Source organism: Macrotis lagotis, chromosome 1, assembly GCF_037893015.1.
Source record: "Macrotis lagotis isolate mMagLag1 chromosome 1, bilby.v1.9.chrom.fasta, whole genome shotgun sequence".
In the NCBI taxonomy this organism is placed as follows: Eukaryota; Metazoa; Chordata; class Mammalia; order Peramelemorphia; family Peramelidae; genus Macrotis; species Macrotis lagotis.
Window position 1 is genome coordinate 838,217,068 of NC_133658.1, and position 18,823 is coordinate 838,235,890.

The 18,823-nt window shown below is 36.5% G+C and overlaps 1 protein-coding gene across 1 annotated transcript; it reads right to left on the reverse strand.

Moving 5' to 3' along the window:
• Positions 1–17,673: 17,673 nt before the first annotated feature.
• Positions 17,674–18,618, reverse strand: LOC141508607 (olfactory receptor 52K2-like). Its single transcript, XM_074217391.1, has one exon. It carries the CDS (start codon positions 18,616–18,618, stop codon positions 17,674–17,676), a length of 945 nt encoding a protein of 314 aa, XP_074073492.1.
• Positions 18,619–18,823: the final 205 nt, after the last annotated feature.

Genomic DNA, 18,823 nt, shown 5'->3' on the forward strand with positions numbered 1-18,823 from the left:
TCATCCTTAGTACATCTTTCATATAAAGTTATAAAAAATGCAATACAGAGAGCTAAGTTTGAACATATTGTTCCCAGAGCTCACATGGAAGTGAAGTGCTGCCCTAGCATTGCTCTCATCTCACACTGATGGAGTCCATGGTAAGCCCCTCTTGCTTGAACCTCAGTTTACCTGAACCTTCTGAAATACAGCCTTGACAATATCACAGCTTTGATTATAAGCCTTCAATCACTCTACCTTGTCCATATGATAAACTCTAAGCTTGAATTCAAGGCTTTCTTATTTGCCTATACTTATTTCCTCCCAGCTTTCCAAAATACAAAATGAGCTTCCTATTCTCCAGTGCTTAGTTTATGCTATAACTGAGTAAAGTCACCTCCAGAAAAAGGTATTGTCCCCTATGTAATGGCAGGTATTCTTCTAAGAGCTGGGGATATGATGAATGACAAAAGTAGTCCCTGTACTCAAGAAGCTCATAGAAAATAATCTCAGCAGGAAATCATTTTCATAAGGGATACTGGAAAAGACTTCTTTAAGGAAGGTAGGATTTTAGCTGAGACTTTAAGGAAGTCAGACTTTAAGGAGACAATAGTGATGGGGAAGAGAATTCCAGGTATAAGAGACAATCAGTGACAATGCAGTCAGGTACTGAAATGTCCTCATTACAAACCGTCTCCTCTCCTCCATAAAACGCTTGTCAATCCTTCAAGACTCAAGACAAACACTACCACCTTGTGGAGGTTTCTTCTCATCATCCCAGCTCCAGGGGATTTTTCACCTCTTACAGACTTCCTTTTTGCAATACTCATTTGATCTCCTCACTGACTACCTTATATTGGTTTTTACTCTTTAGTGCTATAATCAAACAATTAGTTGATTTGCAAAGTGTTCTGAGACACAAGTCTTTGCTTGGAGCAGTCCTTCATTATCATTTCAGTGAACAATGATTAATGATTTGCAAAGTACATTAGGAACTTTAAAATATCCCCAACAAGAGCATGTCCAGGCTTTTTATAATGCCCACCAATAATGAGAACTCATTACATCATGAGGCTTTATCTTACTTTGGGGGCAGCTTTAAATAGCTGGGAGTCCTTCCCTTTATCAAGCTGCAACCTATCTTCCTGTACCTTCTATCCTAGTTTTGTCTTCCACAGAATAACTTCATTCCTCTCCAGTCTACACTCTGAATTTCCTCCACCATGCCTCAGGAATCACTTCTTCCTGGAGACTCTTCCAGCCAAGGAATTAACACACTGGATGTACTCTCCACTTCCCAGGCCTTTTTCTCAAGACTGAATGACTAGAAGAACTTCCAATGAAGGAGGCACTAGCTAGCCTCTTCATTCCCTCAAGGTTGCCTTCAGAACTTTCTCTAGTCTGCCTTATAGCAGGTGTCTCCCCCCAATTCAACTTCTCAGATCATTTGCATGTATCTTCTCTCGCTTTAAGAGTGTAAGCTTCAAGGAAGCTAGGTGGTACAATGGATAGAGCACCAGCTCTGGAGTCAGGAGGACCTGAGTTCAAATTTGACTTTAGACACTTAATAATTCCCTAACTGGGTGACTCTGAGCAAGTCACTTAACCCCATTGCCTTGCAAAAAAAAAGGAATGTAAACTTTTAGATTGAAGGAAGAGATTCTATTATTTCTTGCCTTGATCACAGTCACATAGAGTAAGCAATTAATAAATGCCTGTTGACTCACTACCTCCTCAAATAATTCCCAGATCTATATATCTCTCTCTCCTGAACTCCAGTACCACATCACGAATTGTCTAGAACAGTTCACACTCAATTTTCTGAATTTCTGTACAGATCCCAAACCCAACACATTCACTCCTGAACTAATTACCTTTTCACCAAACTTGTCCCTCTTCCAATCTTCCCCATTCTGTTGAGGATACGACCATCCTTTTATGCATATAGTTTTGCTACCTCAATGTCATCCTCCTTCTACTACACATTGTCCCTCATTTCAAAGTCAAGAAATTGCCAAGTCTTATCAAATCTATTTCTTTATCATTTTAAGCAAATTACCTACTTCTCTCCTCACCCTCATTTTTACCCTCAACATCATTTTCATTCATGTCAGGGTTGACCAAACTTTAACTTCTTCAGTGCTGTCCATTAGTCTGGTGTCTAAAGTTCAACATGCTCTTTTCTTATTATATATAGAAGAATATGATTTTTGCATTTTAGATTTGTGACTATAAGGGTTATCTTTCCTCAAACTAAGGAATATAGATAAATCAACTGTACCTGATGTAGAATATAGATACATCTCTATGCACAGGTATACCTATATTAATAAATCAGGTCTTCCTTTCTTAATTAGGATTCTTGGGTTTTACTCATTTACCCCCTATCCCCATCCTGCGAAATAGAAGATAACATTCATAAAGAGAACTTTCAAGAGAAAAAAAATCAAATAAGGTCTTTGTGCCAACATTTTTGCCTTATTTCTTACTTACCCAGTCTTAATCACTGAATGGGTATTGCCTCAAAATACTTGAGACTTATAAAGATCTTAGCTTCAAAAGGCCAAGGTCTTTTGTCCTGAAGAAGCTTACATACTCTTTAGAGTAGTAACTACTACAAATACAAAATCAATACACTTTGTGATTTTAATTTTGGTGTGGAAGAAGTCCAGAAGTTGAGTGGATCAGGAAAGGGCTCATGTAGGAGTTAAGGCAAAGTAAGATTTCTAAGTAGAATGGAAAATGGAGTGGGTGGTCCAACTAGGAGCCTGGCATGTTTCTTTGAGACTAACATTCATCTTTATTTCTTTAAGGGATTACTTTGGATATGAATCTAAACAAGTATTATGCAGGCTTTTATAGCCTGATCTCCAAATATTTTTTGCATTTTTTGATTATGCTTAAAGGAATTTCCCTTTATATTATGTTTTAGTTCATTTTATTATTATTATACAAAATGTTGCTAATTTTTATGGACTTATTTTTAGGAAACGATTTTATCAAATTGTTTCTATTAGGTTGCTAAGGATAGAGGTAGGATCTTTTTTTTTAAATCACAAAACAATATCTTTTAAATAATCTCTATGTTATTGCCCTGTAAACCTTATTCCCCACCCCCCATTCCTCTTATTTCTCTTGTCTCATTTTTTAAAATACTGGTGTCTGTGGGTAGAGAGGATAGTAATAATTCATGTTGAAATTTTCACAAATCCTTAGTCATATGGTCTATTTGTTTCCCCTGTCCTTCTTCCCATTTTATCATGCAATCTGCTTTCTGAGTTGTCTTTTTCTGGATGGCTTCCAGGGTTTTAAAATTTTTGCAAATTATATTCATTGTATAGTCTTTATCTTCCATTGCTGAAAAACTGAAGGCAAATGAGCAAAGAAAAGGATGAAGAAGAAAAAGGGAGAAAAGAAGAAGAGAAGGAAGGAAAGAAAGGAGGGAGGGAAGGAAGGAAGGAAGGAAGAAAGGAAGGAAGGAAGGAAGGAAGGAAGGAAGGAAGGAAGGAAGGAAGGAAGGAAGGAAGGAAGGAAGGGAGGAAGGGAGGAAGGGAGGGAGAAAAGGATGGATGAAAGGAAGGAAGGAATGAAGGGAGAAATAGAGAGGGAAGGAAGGAAGGAGGGAGGAAAGGAAAGAAGGAAAGAAAGGAGAGAGAAGGTGGGACCTTGGGGGGAATCTGTAGCTGGGAGAGGAGGAAACCCCAGTCCTCAGGAGAACCTCACCCTTTCCTGTTGGCTTTCACAACTCACCCAAGTCCATCTTCTCCTTCGTGCTCAGAGCCTGCTTCCCGGACTGCGTTTTCCCAACAGGCTCCCTCAGGCTGGCCTGGAGGATGCCGCAGGCGGGATGTCTGTGCTCCCCAGCCTCTCGGACTCCCGCAGGGTCCTCCTTTGGGCCGGTGCGGGTCTCCCCTCAACTTCCCGGGGGCTTGGACCGTCTCTCCTGACTTTGGATGGTTTCACTTTTCTCCTCGGAAACAGTAGAGCTTCGGGATCTCTTCGGAGTCTCCATATAGTCCTCTCGGAGCCCTTTCCGTCTAAAATCATCCTGTTTTCCACTTGTCCCCATCCCGCGACTCCCAAATCCCGACCCAGCCTGAGACTCCTCGGGAAAGAGAACGTGTAGCGGTCCAGAGGCGGGCAGCGTCCCCAGAGACTCGGAACTAAAGGGCAGACTTGAGGAGGGGGAGTTTGATTGGACTGGGGGTTGGGGGGGCTTCTGTTTTTTTTTTCTTGTTAACTCTTAATGGCCTGGACCACACCCAGCAGCGGGTCAGTAGAGGCAGAGTCTCTGGGGATGGGAAAGGGGAGTAGAAACTCAGTTCGACTCCCCAGTCCAGATATTAGCATTTTCCCTTTTACCAGTAGAATCTTCTTCCTTTGTGTACCTAGTGACTCAGAATCAGAGGACCTAACTTGAAATCCCATCAATGTCTAATATTTGCCTTAAACAAGTCACTTCATCTTGATTGACCTGTTTTCTCATCTGTAAAATATAGGACAAGAGTTAGACTAAATGACCTCGGAAGTTCCTATCTTTATACAGATGTTATTTACAAAGCACTTGGTCATGATGATGGTTGTCCTTCATTCTTCAAGAAGACCACATCAGGAAGGCAATGTCATGATAAGTGCATGAATTGGATACTCTGCTAATTCACCAAACTCACTTTCTCCTCCAGAGTTATCTGAATCCAGTGGCCAGATATGAATCAGGAGGGCCAAAGTTGGCCCTGGATGTGAGGCAGTCAGGATTAAGTTACTTGCCCAAGGTCACACAGCTAGTAAGAGTGAAGTGTCTGAGATCAAAGGCCTCCAGATACCAAGGCCAGTGCTCTATCCATTGCTCCACATAGCTTAGTGACAAAGCCGCACTGGGCAGAAAAGGGCTTAATAAGTACAAACTTAATAAATGTTCATTCATAATACTAGCAAGGATGTTCCAGCAAAATATCACAGGGATCATATGCTATAACTTGGTGGCATTCATACAGGAATGCAGGGGTGATTCAATGTTAGGAAAACTATCAACATGATTGACCATATCAATTACAAAATCAACAGAGAAATCACATGATTATCTCAACAGATGCTGAAAAAACCTTTGAAAAAATACAAAGTCCATTCCTATTAAAAACACTAAGGATCATAGTATAGTTGGAGTTTTCTTTTAAGTAATCCAACTATTTCTCAACTTCATCTATTTTCTTTTTTCTTTTTTTTTTTTTTTAGGTTTTTGCAAGGCAAATGGGGTTAAGTGGCTTGCCCAAGGCCACACAGCTAGGTAATTATTAAGTATCTGAGACCGGATTTGAACCCAGGTACTCCTGACTCCAGGGCTGGTTCTTTATCCACTACACCACCTAGCCACCCACTTCATCTATTTTCGTTAGCTGTCTCCCAACCCTGGAATTTTCTCCCTTCTTATCCCCACTTCCAAACTATTTTGGCTTCCCTCAGGCCTCAGCTATAATTTTGTCTTTTTTTCAAGAAATCTTTTCCATATCATTTTTAATGGTAGTGCTTTCTGTAGCTTAAATTTTCATTTTTCCTATGTGTATCTTACATGTGCCCAGTTGTTGCGTAAGGGTTTTTATTTTTTGTTTATTTTTGCTTTGTCTTCTTTTGACTTTCATATCCACAACATTTGGCTAACCCACTATGGAAATGCATTTAAGCAAGGTCTTCTGGAATGGAATCCTCTTTTTCCTCCCTCTCTTTTCTTCTTTGCAGGATGGCCACTCCTCTCATCAAACTATTATCATGTGCTCCTGGTCTAGGCTGCTGGAGAACTATGTCCTCAACTCCATGTGGCCAGACTCACATGACTCTAAGCCCAGCCAGTTCTTATGGTTGTTTTCTTTTCTCTCTTTCCCTTAGGGATTTTAACCTAGATCATTGTTATTCAAACTGCAGCTTATTCTCTCTCCAGGGAAATATTTTAATCCATGAAGTTTGCAGACCTGTAAAATAAAAATTCTGAGCTTTTCAACCTTGCAGGGCTAGTCATGAGTTTTCACTTTCAAGAACTCTCCTCTTTATGACTGCACCACTAATTTCCCTGGCATCATTTGGACCAATTTGGACTTAGCTGAAAAGGAATAGTTGATATCTCCTCACCCCCACCCCCTCTTTGAAACAGAATAGGATAGTGAAAAGAAGGGGAAAGGGATTTGAGATGGACAATCTGCTAAACACTTGTTTGGAGGAGAAAGGAATGAATGGAGAAAATTAAGTGGTGTTGCCTTCCGTGTAGTCTCATTCAAGAATGAATAGCAACTGACTAATGTGATATTCTTTAAGATGGAATTAATATTTCTTAAACAATGCATTTCTGATCAGGAGTTAGTCTCTTAACCTTTAACTAGGGATTATAAAATGCTCGGCTATGTAAAACCTGTCTCCTACAAAGTTGACTTCACCTGTGTCAATATCCATTTGGTTATCACAGTGTTAATACCCTGTTCAACAAACTTTAAGATAAGAGACATCCTGAATAAACAGAGAGTGAAAATCTTATTGTTGTTTGTAAACATTTACTCTTCAGGAATTCTTGTTAATAGGAATTTTCAGTAAATATTATAAGATTTGAGAGAATTGCAGTTGTAAACCTATGTCATCTATGTGAAATCTCATTGGTTGGCCACCTAAAGTTTTATGGCTTTGTCTAAATTGTATAAAATTCTCCATAATGTTGGGAAAACATTGACATTTGTAAGGAAGCCTTCCACCCATGGGTTCTGGTAAGATCCTAGAGAATTAAACTTCATTTATAAAACTAACTTTGCTCTTTTGTTTTAGCCAAGGGGAAATTATGGTTAACAAAACCAATAGAATTCTGAAACTTCTGGTAATAAATCTGTTAATGGGGCAGTTAGGTGGCTTGGTGGATAGAGCAATGAACCTGAAGTCAAGAGGACTTGAGTTCAAATTCCACCTTAGACACTTAATAATTGCCTAGCTGTGTGACCTTGCCCAAGTCACTTATCCTCACTGCCTTAAATAAATTTAAAAAATAAAAAAATAAATCTGTTATTAAACCTTATAAAAACAATGTATTAGAAGGAGGGGTTATCTCTAACTGAGAGGCATGTTTGGAGTCCACTTCATTAGAAGGGGGTCAGGTTCCTTTAAAAAAGTACTTGAGCTCAGAAATCTGTCTTAGTTTCTCTTTTAGTCATTCAGGGTGATTTCTGTCCATATACTTCCTGGATTAAAAGGTATTGAGTTCCCCCCACCCAACATAACATAGCAAATGCTGGAGAAGTCATAGGAAAAGAGATTAATGCTCTATTGATGGTGATGTTCATTGTTCTGTGTTATGTTCTAGTCTATATTTCTGTCATTTTTGTTAATCTGATGGGTCTAAAGTAGAACATTGGAGTTGCTTTAGTAATTATCTGTTACTTGGAGCAATTTTTAAGGCCAGTTGAGAACCTGGATTTCTTTTTATTTTTAAGGGGTTTTTTTTTTGCAAGGCAAACAGGGTTAAGTGGCTTGCCCAAGGCCACACAGCTAGGTAATTATTAAGTGTCTGAGACCGGATTTGAACCCAGACACTCCTGACTCCAGGGCTGGTGCTTTATCCACTATGCCACCTAGCCGCCCCTAGAACCTGGATTTCTTTATCAACAATGTCCCTGTCCTTTGATCTTTTATCAATATCTATTGAAAATGATGCATTATCAAAGAAATTTGCTGCAGAGAATTTTCCCAGTTAATATTTTCTCTTTGAATTGGTTATGCTTATACCTTTTTTAACAAAAAGATTTTTAACATCATTTATTGAAAGAGAATTTAAATTATTTAATTTATTTTATTATTAACATTTTTATAATACATCACTACCAAAATCACTAGGGTCTCTATGTTGACAGAATCTATTTAGCTTACATTTGATGTTTTGACATCTATATCCAAAATTACAGTACTCAATTTTGACTGAATATGGTCCAAATGACTGCAATTCCTAAGGCAAATTTTTGAAGCCTGAAGCTAATCTTTTGTTTGGGAAGAATCCAGACATATTCCCACTTTTGGGAAAATCATCAGAGTTTAAATACATCAATCTGTGTACAATTCAAAATTTAAATATAATCAATTAAGAAGACATTAATATGCAAGAGAACTAGCTGTTATCTTAAAATGAAATTTGAGTTCTGTGATTGCAATTAGGAGCTTCCAAAATATACCCAGGAACTATATGAACAGAGAAACACAAGATTTTTCGCACAAATAAAGTCAGATCTAAACAACTGGAAAAATGTCAATGTCTCATGGATAGTCTGAGCTGAAATAATAAAATGATAATTCAACCTAAATTAAATTACTTATTCAATGCCATACTCATCAAATTACCAACATTATTTTATTGAGTTAGAAAAAGTAATAATAAAATTCAAATGGACAAAGGAGAGATCAAGAATATCAAGGAAATTAATGAAAAAAATGCAAAGAAGGTAGCCTAGCCTTACTATATTCAAAATTATATTTTAAAGCAGTAGTTACCAAAATTGTTTGATATTGGCTAAGAAATAGAGTGGTAGACCAGTGAAACAGAATAGGTATAAAAGAAACAGTAATCCACTATTTGATGAACCCAAAGACTCCAGTTTCTGGGATAAGAACTCCCTCTGACAAAAATTGCTGGGTAAACTGGAAAATAATATGGAAGAAGCTAGGCATAAACCAACACCTTACACCAAGATAATGTTGAAATGGGTACAGGATTTAAATTTTAATAAAGCCAGTTAGGAGAAGTGGAATAGTTTATCTGTTGGATCTATGGAAAATGGAGGAGTTTAGGACAGAAGAAGAGATAAAGAACTTTATAAAATGCAAAATGGCTCATTTTGATTACATTAAATTGAAAAGTTTTTGCACTAATAAAACTAATGTTACTCAGATTAAAAGGAATGCAGTAAATTGGGAAAGATTTTTTTACAACCAGTGTTTCTGATAAAGGACTCATTTCCAAAATATATAGAGAACTGAGTCAAATTTATAAGAATACAAATCATTCCCTAATTGATCAGTGGTCAAAGGCTATAAACAGGCATCTCTCAAATGAAGAAATTAAAGCTATCTATAGTCATGAAAAAATCCTCTAAATTATTATTGATTAGAGAAAAACAAATTAAAATAGTTCTGAGATACTACCTCATACCTATCAGATTGACCAATATGACAAAAAAAGAAAATGATCATTGTTGGAGGGGATGTATGAAAATTTGGACACTAGTGCATTGTTGGCAGAGTTTTAAACTGATCCAACTATTCTGAAGATCAATTGCAAACTTCATTGAAAGGACAATAAAACTGTACATTGCCACTACTGGATCTGTATCACAAACAGATTATAAGAAAATGTTAACAAAAAACATATAAACAAAAATATTTATAGCAGCTCTTCTTTGGAGTGGCAAACAATTAGAAATTGAGGGAAAAAGAAAAATGTGAAACTCAAAATCTTACAAAAAATGATTGTTGTAAACTATTATAACATATATTTGGTTTAAATTTTTTTTTACTTTTTACTTTTTTTTTGCAAGTGACTTGCCCAAGGCCACACAGCTAGGTAATTATTAAGTGTCTGAAGCTGGATTTGAACTCAGGTACTCCTGACTCCAGGGCCAGCCAGTGCTCTATACACTGTGCCACCTAGCTAAACAATTATTGCACATATGTGGAAAATTTAATTAAATTTAATTAATTAAAAAATTTTGGGTGGTATCATAATGTTATTCCATAATGTCAGTGTTTAACCATTCCCCAAAGAGCAAAACACTCTAATAAATTAATCTAATCTAAAATAACACAGTAATGATAAGTATCAAAGAAAGACATGATACAACACATGAGGAAGCATGGATCTCTTATAAAGGCCTAATTTCTCAAACTTAGATAACTGAATCAAATTTATAAAAATAAGAATTATTCCTTAAAATAAGGAATTATTCCTTAATTGATAAATGATCAAAAGATATGAAAAATTTTCAGATGAAATAATGAAAACTATCTATAATCATATGAAGAAATGTTCCAACTAATCATAGATTGAAGAAATTCAAATTGAAACAATTCTGGGATACTACCTCATACCTATTAGATTGGATAATAGGACAGAAAAGGAGAATGACAAACATTGGAGGTGATGTGGGAAAAATGAGACTTTAATGCACTGATGCATTGTGAATTGATTCAATCATTCTATGCCCAATAGATTGTAGAGTCATGCACACATTTTGACTTAGTAAAATTGCTACTAGATCTATATCTCAAAAGAGATAAAAAATACTAAAAAGGGACTTATGTGTATAAGTATATTTATAGCAGCTCTTTTCTGTTAACAAAGAACTGGAAATTGAGGGAATTCCCATCAATTTGGTAATGGTTACACAAAGTATGATGTGTGATTGTGATGGAATACTGTTGGTGTTTGCACCTACAAAATATTGGGTTTCTGTGTTGGATGTCTGAGAAAGAATTCAAGAGATGTGGACTATCTCCTGGGTAAGTTGGCATTTTATTGGGCATGTGATAACACAGTGGACTAAGAGTTAGGAGAAACTGTAGCAAAGAGGAATCTGACAAATTCTCAGTTATATTGGGAGAAAAGAAGGAAGAAGAGAGAGAAAAAATGACTTAGATAAATAATTATCTGTTAGAAGTGGGTATAGATGTCAGAAGTGGGTGTTACCAAGAGATAGTTAGAAGGGACAGAACTTGTAATTAAGTAATAAATGTGCTTTGTTAAGAAGGACTTTGGGGGTGGCTAGGTGGTGCAGTGGATAGAGCACTGGCCCTGAAGTCAGGAGTACTTGGGTTCAAATCTGGCCTCAGACATTTAATAATTACATAGTTGTGTGGCCTTGGGCAAGCCACATAACCCCATTGTCTTGCCAAAAAAAGGACTTTGGGATATCAAAGAAGAATCTGAATGCTGATTAAAAAAGTGAGTTAAGTCTCTAGGCAGACCAGATCCTGATCTTCATATAAAAGGTTAAAAGATCAAGTATGACTCTAAGCAGTGAGCACTTGGGCAAAAGCAGAGGATATCTGAATGTTGAGAAGGGATTCATTAATTGAGAGCCTCATCAATACTATTCTTTTATATGAAATGATGAGTAAGATGATCTCAAGATGATCTCAGAAAAACCTAGAAAGACTTGAAGAGCTGATGCAAAGTAGAATACAGTATATGTATATGTGTGTGTGTGTGTGTGTGTGTGTGTGTGTGTAAACTTTGTGAGATGATCAGCTGTGAATAACTTAACTATTCCCAGAAATAAAAGATCCAAGACAACTTTGAAGACTTATGAGGAAAAATGCTGTCCATCCCCAGAGAAAGAACTGATGATGTCTAAGTAGATTGAAGCATACTTTTCCCTCAAATTTCCTTATTTTTCTTGATTTTTTTTGGTGTAGACTTTTTTTTTCACCATATGACTATTATAGAGATGCTTTGAATGATTATACAAGTATAACCTATGTTGAATTACTTTTACTTCCCTTCTTAGTGTGGGGGGTAGGGTGGGAAGGAGAAGAGAATCTGGAATGCAAAGTTTTAAAAATGAATATTAAAATTGTTTTTCTATGTAAGTAGGAAAAAGATAAAAGACTACATGAACTAAAAAAGAAATGAATAAAAATAAAAAAATAATAAATTTTCACTGAGATTTATAGTAAGCCCTTTTAGCACTATTTATAGCAAATTCCAGAGGAAGTCTATTACACAATAACAAAGAAAATAAATGAAATCAGGATAAGATGATCTCAGAATGAAATTTTCCCTTGTAATATTAAATTATCACTAAAGCTTCAAAGGGCTCTCTGGTACCTGATTTATATAGAAAAACCACAGGTTAAACTTCTGATGAAGGCCCACATTATATTAATCATACCTTGGAAGTGTTATGAAACACATGAATGGGTCAAGACTATGCCTCCAGTTAGAAAAAGAAACGCTAACAAGAGACTAAATTTGGAAATTCTTTAAGCTAGAAAGGTTGCATCTTCTGTGAGGCTCCCAAAATTGTCCCTATGTTCTCAAACATAGAACTTAAGGATACAAGGAAGGAAATACAAACACCTAGTCTGACCACAGAAGTTTATAAGTAGTAAAACTAGTTCTGTAAAATATAGTTTATAATATAATAAAGGAATAGGATTAGAAGCAGAATACTTGAAGTCAGTTGAAGGAGTGGGGAGTAGGGACAATTCAGGTTTTGATGAAGCACCTTCTAACAGTCTAGTTTTTTCAGGTATTTGTCCCCATCTACACCAGTTAAAAGGCATAAACAGACATAAAAAAGGTCATAATGATATAAATCTTATCCATTATATATATATATATGAAAACTCAAATCTTTGACAACTCTGGAAAATAACATAACAACCCCCCAAAGGACACAATCCTCTTCCCATTGCCTCCAAGTTAAATAGCCTTGGGAAATGTCAATATTACTTGAGGCTGAAGATACTAATTTGTCAAATTAAATTCTTGATGAGTAAATGAAAAGGGACACCTGGCAGCCTTCTCTGGTGTACCAAACCCAATGATCTCTTGTGTTTACAATCCTCATCATGAATGAGTCAAAGCAATACAAAGTCTTTATTGGTAGCCCCTATGAGGGATAGATCCACCAAGGGACAATTGGGGTGGGGGCCAGCTACTGAAGGAAAAAGGAAGTAACTTGAGGGTGTAGATCATACACTGGACAAAGGAATATAAATAAGGGGAAATCATCATTCTACTGAAATGACTCTCCAGAATTTCCAATGAGCTCTTTGGCAAATCTGATTATCTTTTCTCACTCTTTATACATGTTTGATCTCTTTGTTAAATGTAATGCTATTAATCAACCTCTCCTCCTGGATATTATCTCCTTTTGGGGTTTTCATGATACTATTCTCTCTTGGTTCTCCTCCTACTTGTTTGACTCTTCCTTTTTAGTCTCCTTTACTGGATTATTCATTTAGATCATGCTTCATAACTGTAAGGATACCTCAGGACTCTATACTTGATCTCTTTTTATGCTCTCAATTGGTAATCTCATTGACTCCCATGGGTTTAGTTGTCATCTCTCAGTAAATGGCATATATATGTGTATATATGTATGTGTAATACATAGTACATTCACATATGCAATTTTATGTGTATGTATATGTTTATAGACTCACTCATAGATGCAATACACATGATTTTCTATATTAATCTATATACATGCAAACCTACCCATAAATACCTATACATACAAGATATTCCAAAATGTTTGCATTTGAATATGTGTATGTACATATATACATAAAAAATAGCCCCGGTTTTCCCCTGATATTTAGTTCCTCATTGTCAATTATGCTAGCCATTTGGAAATGGATATCCAAGAGACATCAATGTAACTAAAATAAACTCTTTATCTTTACCCTATTTTCCTACTTTTGACAGAGATACCACTCTTCTTCCAGTTTCTCAGGTTCAGAAGCTCACATTATCTTCAACTTTTCATTCTTCTTCATTCCCACATACCCAGTCAATTGCCAAATCTTTCCATTTCTTTCTCAATATTTCTCACATCTAACCACTTATTCATGTTTATATACTATCATCTGGGTGCAGGAACACATTGGCTCTCACCTTGACTATTTCAATGGTCAAACTGATTGCTTTTCTCTTCCTTAGGTTTCTCCCCAATCCAGTCCATCTTCCACACATCTGCTAAAGTGATTTTCCTTAAGCATAGTTACAGCCATGGCACTATCCCCTAACTTAATGAAGTTCAGTTGCTCTGTATTGCTTTTAGGATAAATATGAATTCATTTGCTTGGTGTTTAAACTGCAGAGCATTCATTCCTTAATGTATCTATCCAGCTCCATTACATATTTATGTAAAGTTTATATTATATCTACTTCCCAAATTCTGTGATTCAATCAAATTGCTTCTTAATGAGGATTTTATCTCCTCTATGCTTGGAAAACATTTTTCTCAAATTTACACTGATTAGTCAATAAATACTAAGTACCTATTCAGTATACCTATCAGAAATCATGCTAAGGGCAGAGGATACAAAAAGAGGTAAAAGACAAATCCTTCTCAAAGAGTTCACAATCTAATGGATTGTGATAATGGATATACCTCTTTAAATTCCTCTTTTCTTACAAGTGAAAAACTCCAGCATCATCTATTATATGAAATATTTTCTGATCTCCCCAATTGCTAGTTTTCCCTCTCCTATTACTTCAAATTTAACTATCCATGTTTATTTGTTTGTATTTATTCATTTGCATTTATTAATTGTATTTATACTTATTCTAGCTATACTTAAATTTGTACTTGTAGTCTGTCCCAAGAGAATGTAAACTCCTCTAGAAAGAGGATTGTTTTATTCTGTGTATTTGTATTACTAGCATTATGTATAATTCCTAACACATAGTGAATATTTTATCAATGTTGATTGATTGCTTGATCTCAGAAGAGAACAGAGAATTGTTGTACTTGGTCTAAGCTGTTAGGTGGTACCATGAATGGAGTGCTAGACCTGAATTCAGGAAGATTCATTTTCCTAAGTTCAAACTGACCTCAGATATTTACTGTCTCTGTGACCTTGGACAAGTCACTAGATCCTATTTACCTCAGTTGTTCATCTGTCAAATGAACTGGAAAATGAAATAGCACATGCCTCCAGTATCTTTGCCAAGGAAACCCCAAAGAGTCAGAATTAAGTAAAATGACTAAACAACAACACATATTTTAAAGGATATGAAACTGGAGGAAAAGACTTTAAAAGACTCTTTCTAAGATTCAGGAAAGGCTACATAGAAGAGAAACCATGAGGGTCCATTTCCATAGATGAACTGGAATTGAAGAAAAAGCATGACAGACTAGAGAACTTGACTTTCAGAAAAACTTATAGACTGGATGAATTATAAAACCCTGAGAGATGAATCCTTGTAGGAGGGGGAATAATCTTTGCCAGAACTGGAATGTGACAATGCAGACAAAATAAATTAATATAATCTTACATTAAGGTAAGCAAATTCTAGAGAACTGTGACTGTATAATATTATACTTTATCCTGACTAGACCATATCTTGAGATTGTGTTCACTTTTAGCTGAGTTGCAGTGTTCATGGGAAGATGATTAGTAAGGGACCTAGTGACTATATTATATCAGTCTTGGCTGAAGAAACTAAAGATGGTAAACATAACAATAAAGTATGGTGTAGTGAGCAGTGTTAGACTTGGAATCACAAATTCTAGTCATTCAAAACCTCTCTCTGACTTATGTGAGTGAATCTGAAACATAAGTTCCTCAAACCTCAGTATCCTCATTTGTAAAATTAAGATAAATACCTGTGATATTTATTTTTCAGTCTTATTGTATATCTCAAATGAGATAACATAAACTGTTTTGCAAATTTTCAAGTCCCATATAAATGCCAAATATTTTCTTTATTCTTCAGAAGAGAATACTCATGGGAATCAATAATCACTGTCTTTAAATATCTGAAGGTCCTTCTTCTGCAAAAGAGATTAGATTTGTTCTGTTTGACTCCTAAGGGAAAAAAAGTGGAACAATATAAAGAAGTTGTAGAGAGGGAGATTTTAACTTGAAAAAGGAAAAATTTCCAAACAATTGAAATCATCCAAAAGTGCAGTGGATTCAGATGACTTCTGAAATTCCTTGGAACTCTGAGATTTGGTAACCCTTTCTAGAATGTCTTGGGAAATGGAGGAAGGTCTTAGAAAGGGGAGTTATCCATTTCTAAAATATATAAAGGCACCGAGTCAAATTTATAAGACTACAAGTCATAAATGGTCAAAGGATTTGAACAGTTTTCAGATGAAGAAATTAAAGCTATCTATAATCATATAAAATTCTCTAAATCATTAATTAGAAAAATACAATTAAAACAACTCTGAAGGGGCGGCTAGGTGGCATAGTGGATAAAGCACCGGCCCTGGAGTCAGGAGTACCTGGGTTCAAATCTGGTCTCAGGCACTTAATAATTACCTAGCCGTGTGGCCTTGGGCAAGCCACTTAACCCCATTTGCCTTGCAAAAACCTAAAAAAAAAAAAAAACCTCCGAGATACCACTGCACTCCAATCAGATTGATCAATATGACAAAAAAAGGAAAATGATCAATGTTAGAGGGAATGTGGGACTACTGGGGCACTAATGCACAACTGGTGGAGTTGTGAACTGATCCAACCATTCTGGGGAACAATTGGGAACTGTGTTCAAAAGACAATGAAATTTTCCCTTTAATCCAATAATACTACTCCAAGGTCTGTATCCCAAAGAGATCATAAAAAGGGGGAAAGACTCACATGTACAAAAATATTTATAGCAGTTCTTTAGTAGTAGAAAATAATTAGCAATTGAGGAGATGCCTACAAACTGGAGAATGGTGGAACTAATTGTGGTATACGAATGTGATGGAGTTTAGTATTCGGTAAGTAATCATTGACTTAAGAAAAGCCTGGAAAGAATTACATGAATTGATAGTGATTGAAGTGATCAGAACTAGGAGAACATCATTTACATTAACAGAAACACTGTATGATAATCAACTATGATAGATTTAGCATTCCTTGGAAATAAAATGATCAAAAACAATTCAAAGGACATGTGATGGAAAATACCATCCATATTCAGAGAAAGAACTATGGAGTCTGAATAAAAACCTAATCATACTATTTTCCATTTTCAAAATTTGTTACATTTTTTAACCTTTCATGTTTTTTATTTTGTTCTGATTCTTCTCTCAGTACATGATTAATATAGATATGTTTAACATAGTTATATATGTATAACCTCTATCAGATTACTTACTGTCAAGGGGAGGAGGGAGGGAAGTGAGGAAGGGAAAAAAATGTGGAACTCAAAATATTACCAAAAAAAGAATGCTGGAAACTATCTTTGCATGTAGTTGGAAAAAATAAAAAAATCAATTTGTATGGGGAAAAAAGGGAAATTATCTTTGCTTCTGTCACTATCTCACTGTGAGACTTTGATCTCCCATATAATTCTCCATCAGTTTCTATAAACTCCAGGAACCATTGTTTTTACTGTAGAGAAATAGTGTATTAAAAGTGTATTAAAGTCTTCTGAGCAAACTTTGATTTCTTGAAGGGCAGCGACAGTCTCCTATTCCCTCTCTCTTCACATCCAGGTCTCTGTGAACAGTTAGTGTCTAATGAAGGTTTGTGGGAAAATATGTCTTGAGTAAATGGACAGTACATCCATTCTCTTCTTCCTTCCCAGGAGAGGTCAAAAGGGCATTAGAAAAGAGGAACCAGGCTTGTGCCAAATTAAAAAAGAAAGCTACGTTTCCATAATTCTCATTAATGTGCTAATTTATGCTTTTTAGTTTGTCATTTGGGAAATTTTTTGTGTCTTTGCTCTGGATGTATACTTAGACTCTTCAATTAATCTAAATTTCACTGAGGAACTTTGCTTTCTCTTCATCTGATCAGAATTTTTCAAAGAGCAAGGATGCCAATATTTGAGTCAAGGATAGAGATTGAGCTTCTCTTCATAAAATCTGAGGCCAGTCCCACGAAGAATCAAAATTGTTTTATTTCCCCTCTTCTTCCATTTAGGGGCCAAATTCAGAACCCTGGGTTCCAGGAAAATGGGACTGTCCCGTCATCTTCCATACAGTCCCTTGATCAACTCACTGACTCCATCTAGATTTTCTTTCTTTGGAAGATGCCTAGGACCCGTTCACGGATCTGTTTTGTCTTGACTCCATAGATGATGGGGTTGACCATAGGTGGGAAAAGGAGGTAGAAGTTAGCTGCAAGGATGTGGACATGGGGGGCAGCATGGCGGGCCACCCGGTGCATAACTGATGAGATCACAACAGGTGTGTAGAAAGCTAAAATGGCACCCACATGAGAGGCACATGTACCAAAGGCTTTATAACGAGCCTCTTGAGAAGCTAGTCTAAGCATTGCTCTAAGAATCAGAGCATAGGAAAGAACCACAAAAAGCAAATCCAGCCCCACTATGATTAAAGCTACTGCAATTCCATAGATATTGTTGAACTGTGTGTTGCCGCAGGCCAACTTCACCACTGCCATGTGCTCACAGTAGCAATGGGCTATCACTCGACTCTGGCAGTAGGAAAAACGCCGAAGGAGGAAAGGGAGAGGGGTCATGAGTGTCACTGCCCGGGTTATAGCTGCCATTCCAATCCTGGCAATGAGTGGCCGTGTCAGCACTGTGGCATATCGCAGTGGTTCGCAAATGGCCACAAAACGGTCAAAGGCCATGGCCAGGAGGACAGCTGACTCCATTATGGAAAAAGAATGGAGGAAGAACATTTGGGTCAGGCAAGCATGGAAATTGATCTCATGATCACCAAACCAGAAGATTGCCAACATTTTGGGAAGTGTGGAGGAGGAGAGGACAAGATCTATGGCTGATAACATGGCCAAAAAGAGGTACATAGGTTCATGGAGGGCAGGATCTGTCCAGATGATGAAGAGCAGAGTACAGTTACCTAGCAGGGCAAGGATGTAGGCTGAACAAAAGGGAATGGCGATCCAGATGTGCAGATGCTCTAGGCCTGGGATTCCCATTAGCAGAAAAGAGGTTGGATGTAGGAAAGTGATATTGGACCCTGACATGGTTATTATGGGCTGGGTTTACCTACTTTTTAGTGATATTTTCTCATTAAAAATGTCCAAGATGGGCAGGATTTGAATAATTCAGTCTTTGATCTTGCAGTTATGAGAACCTTCTTTGGTTCCCATGATATAACCCAGGGAAATTAGAAAATGATTGACCTAATTAGAAACCAAAAAAGAACAACAATTTAGAATAACTTTCAAT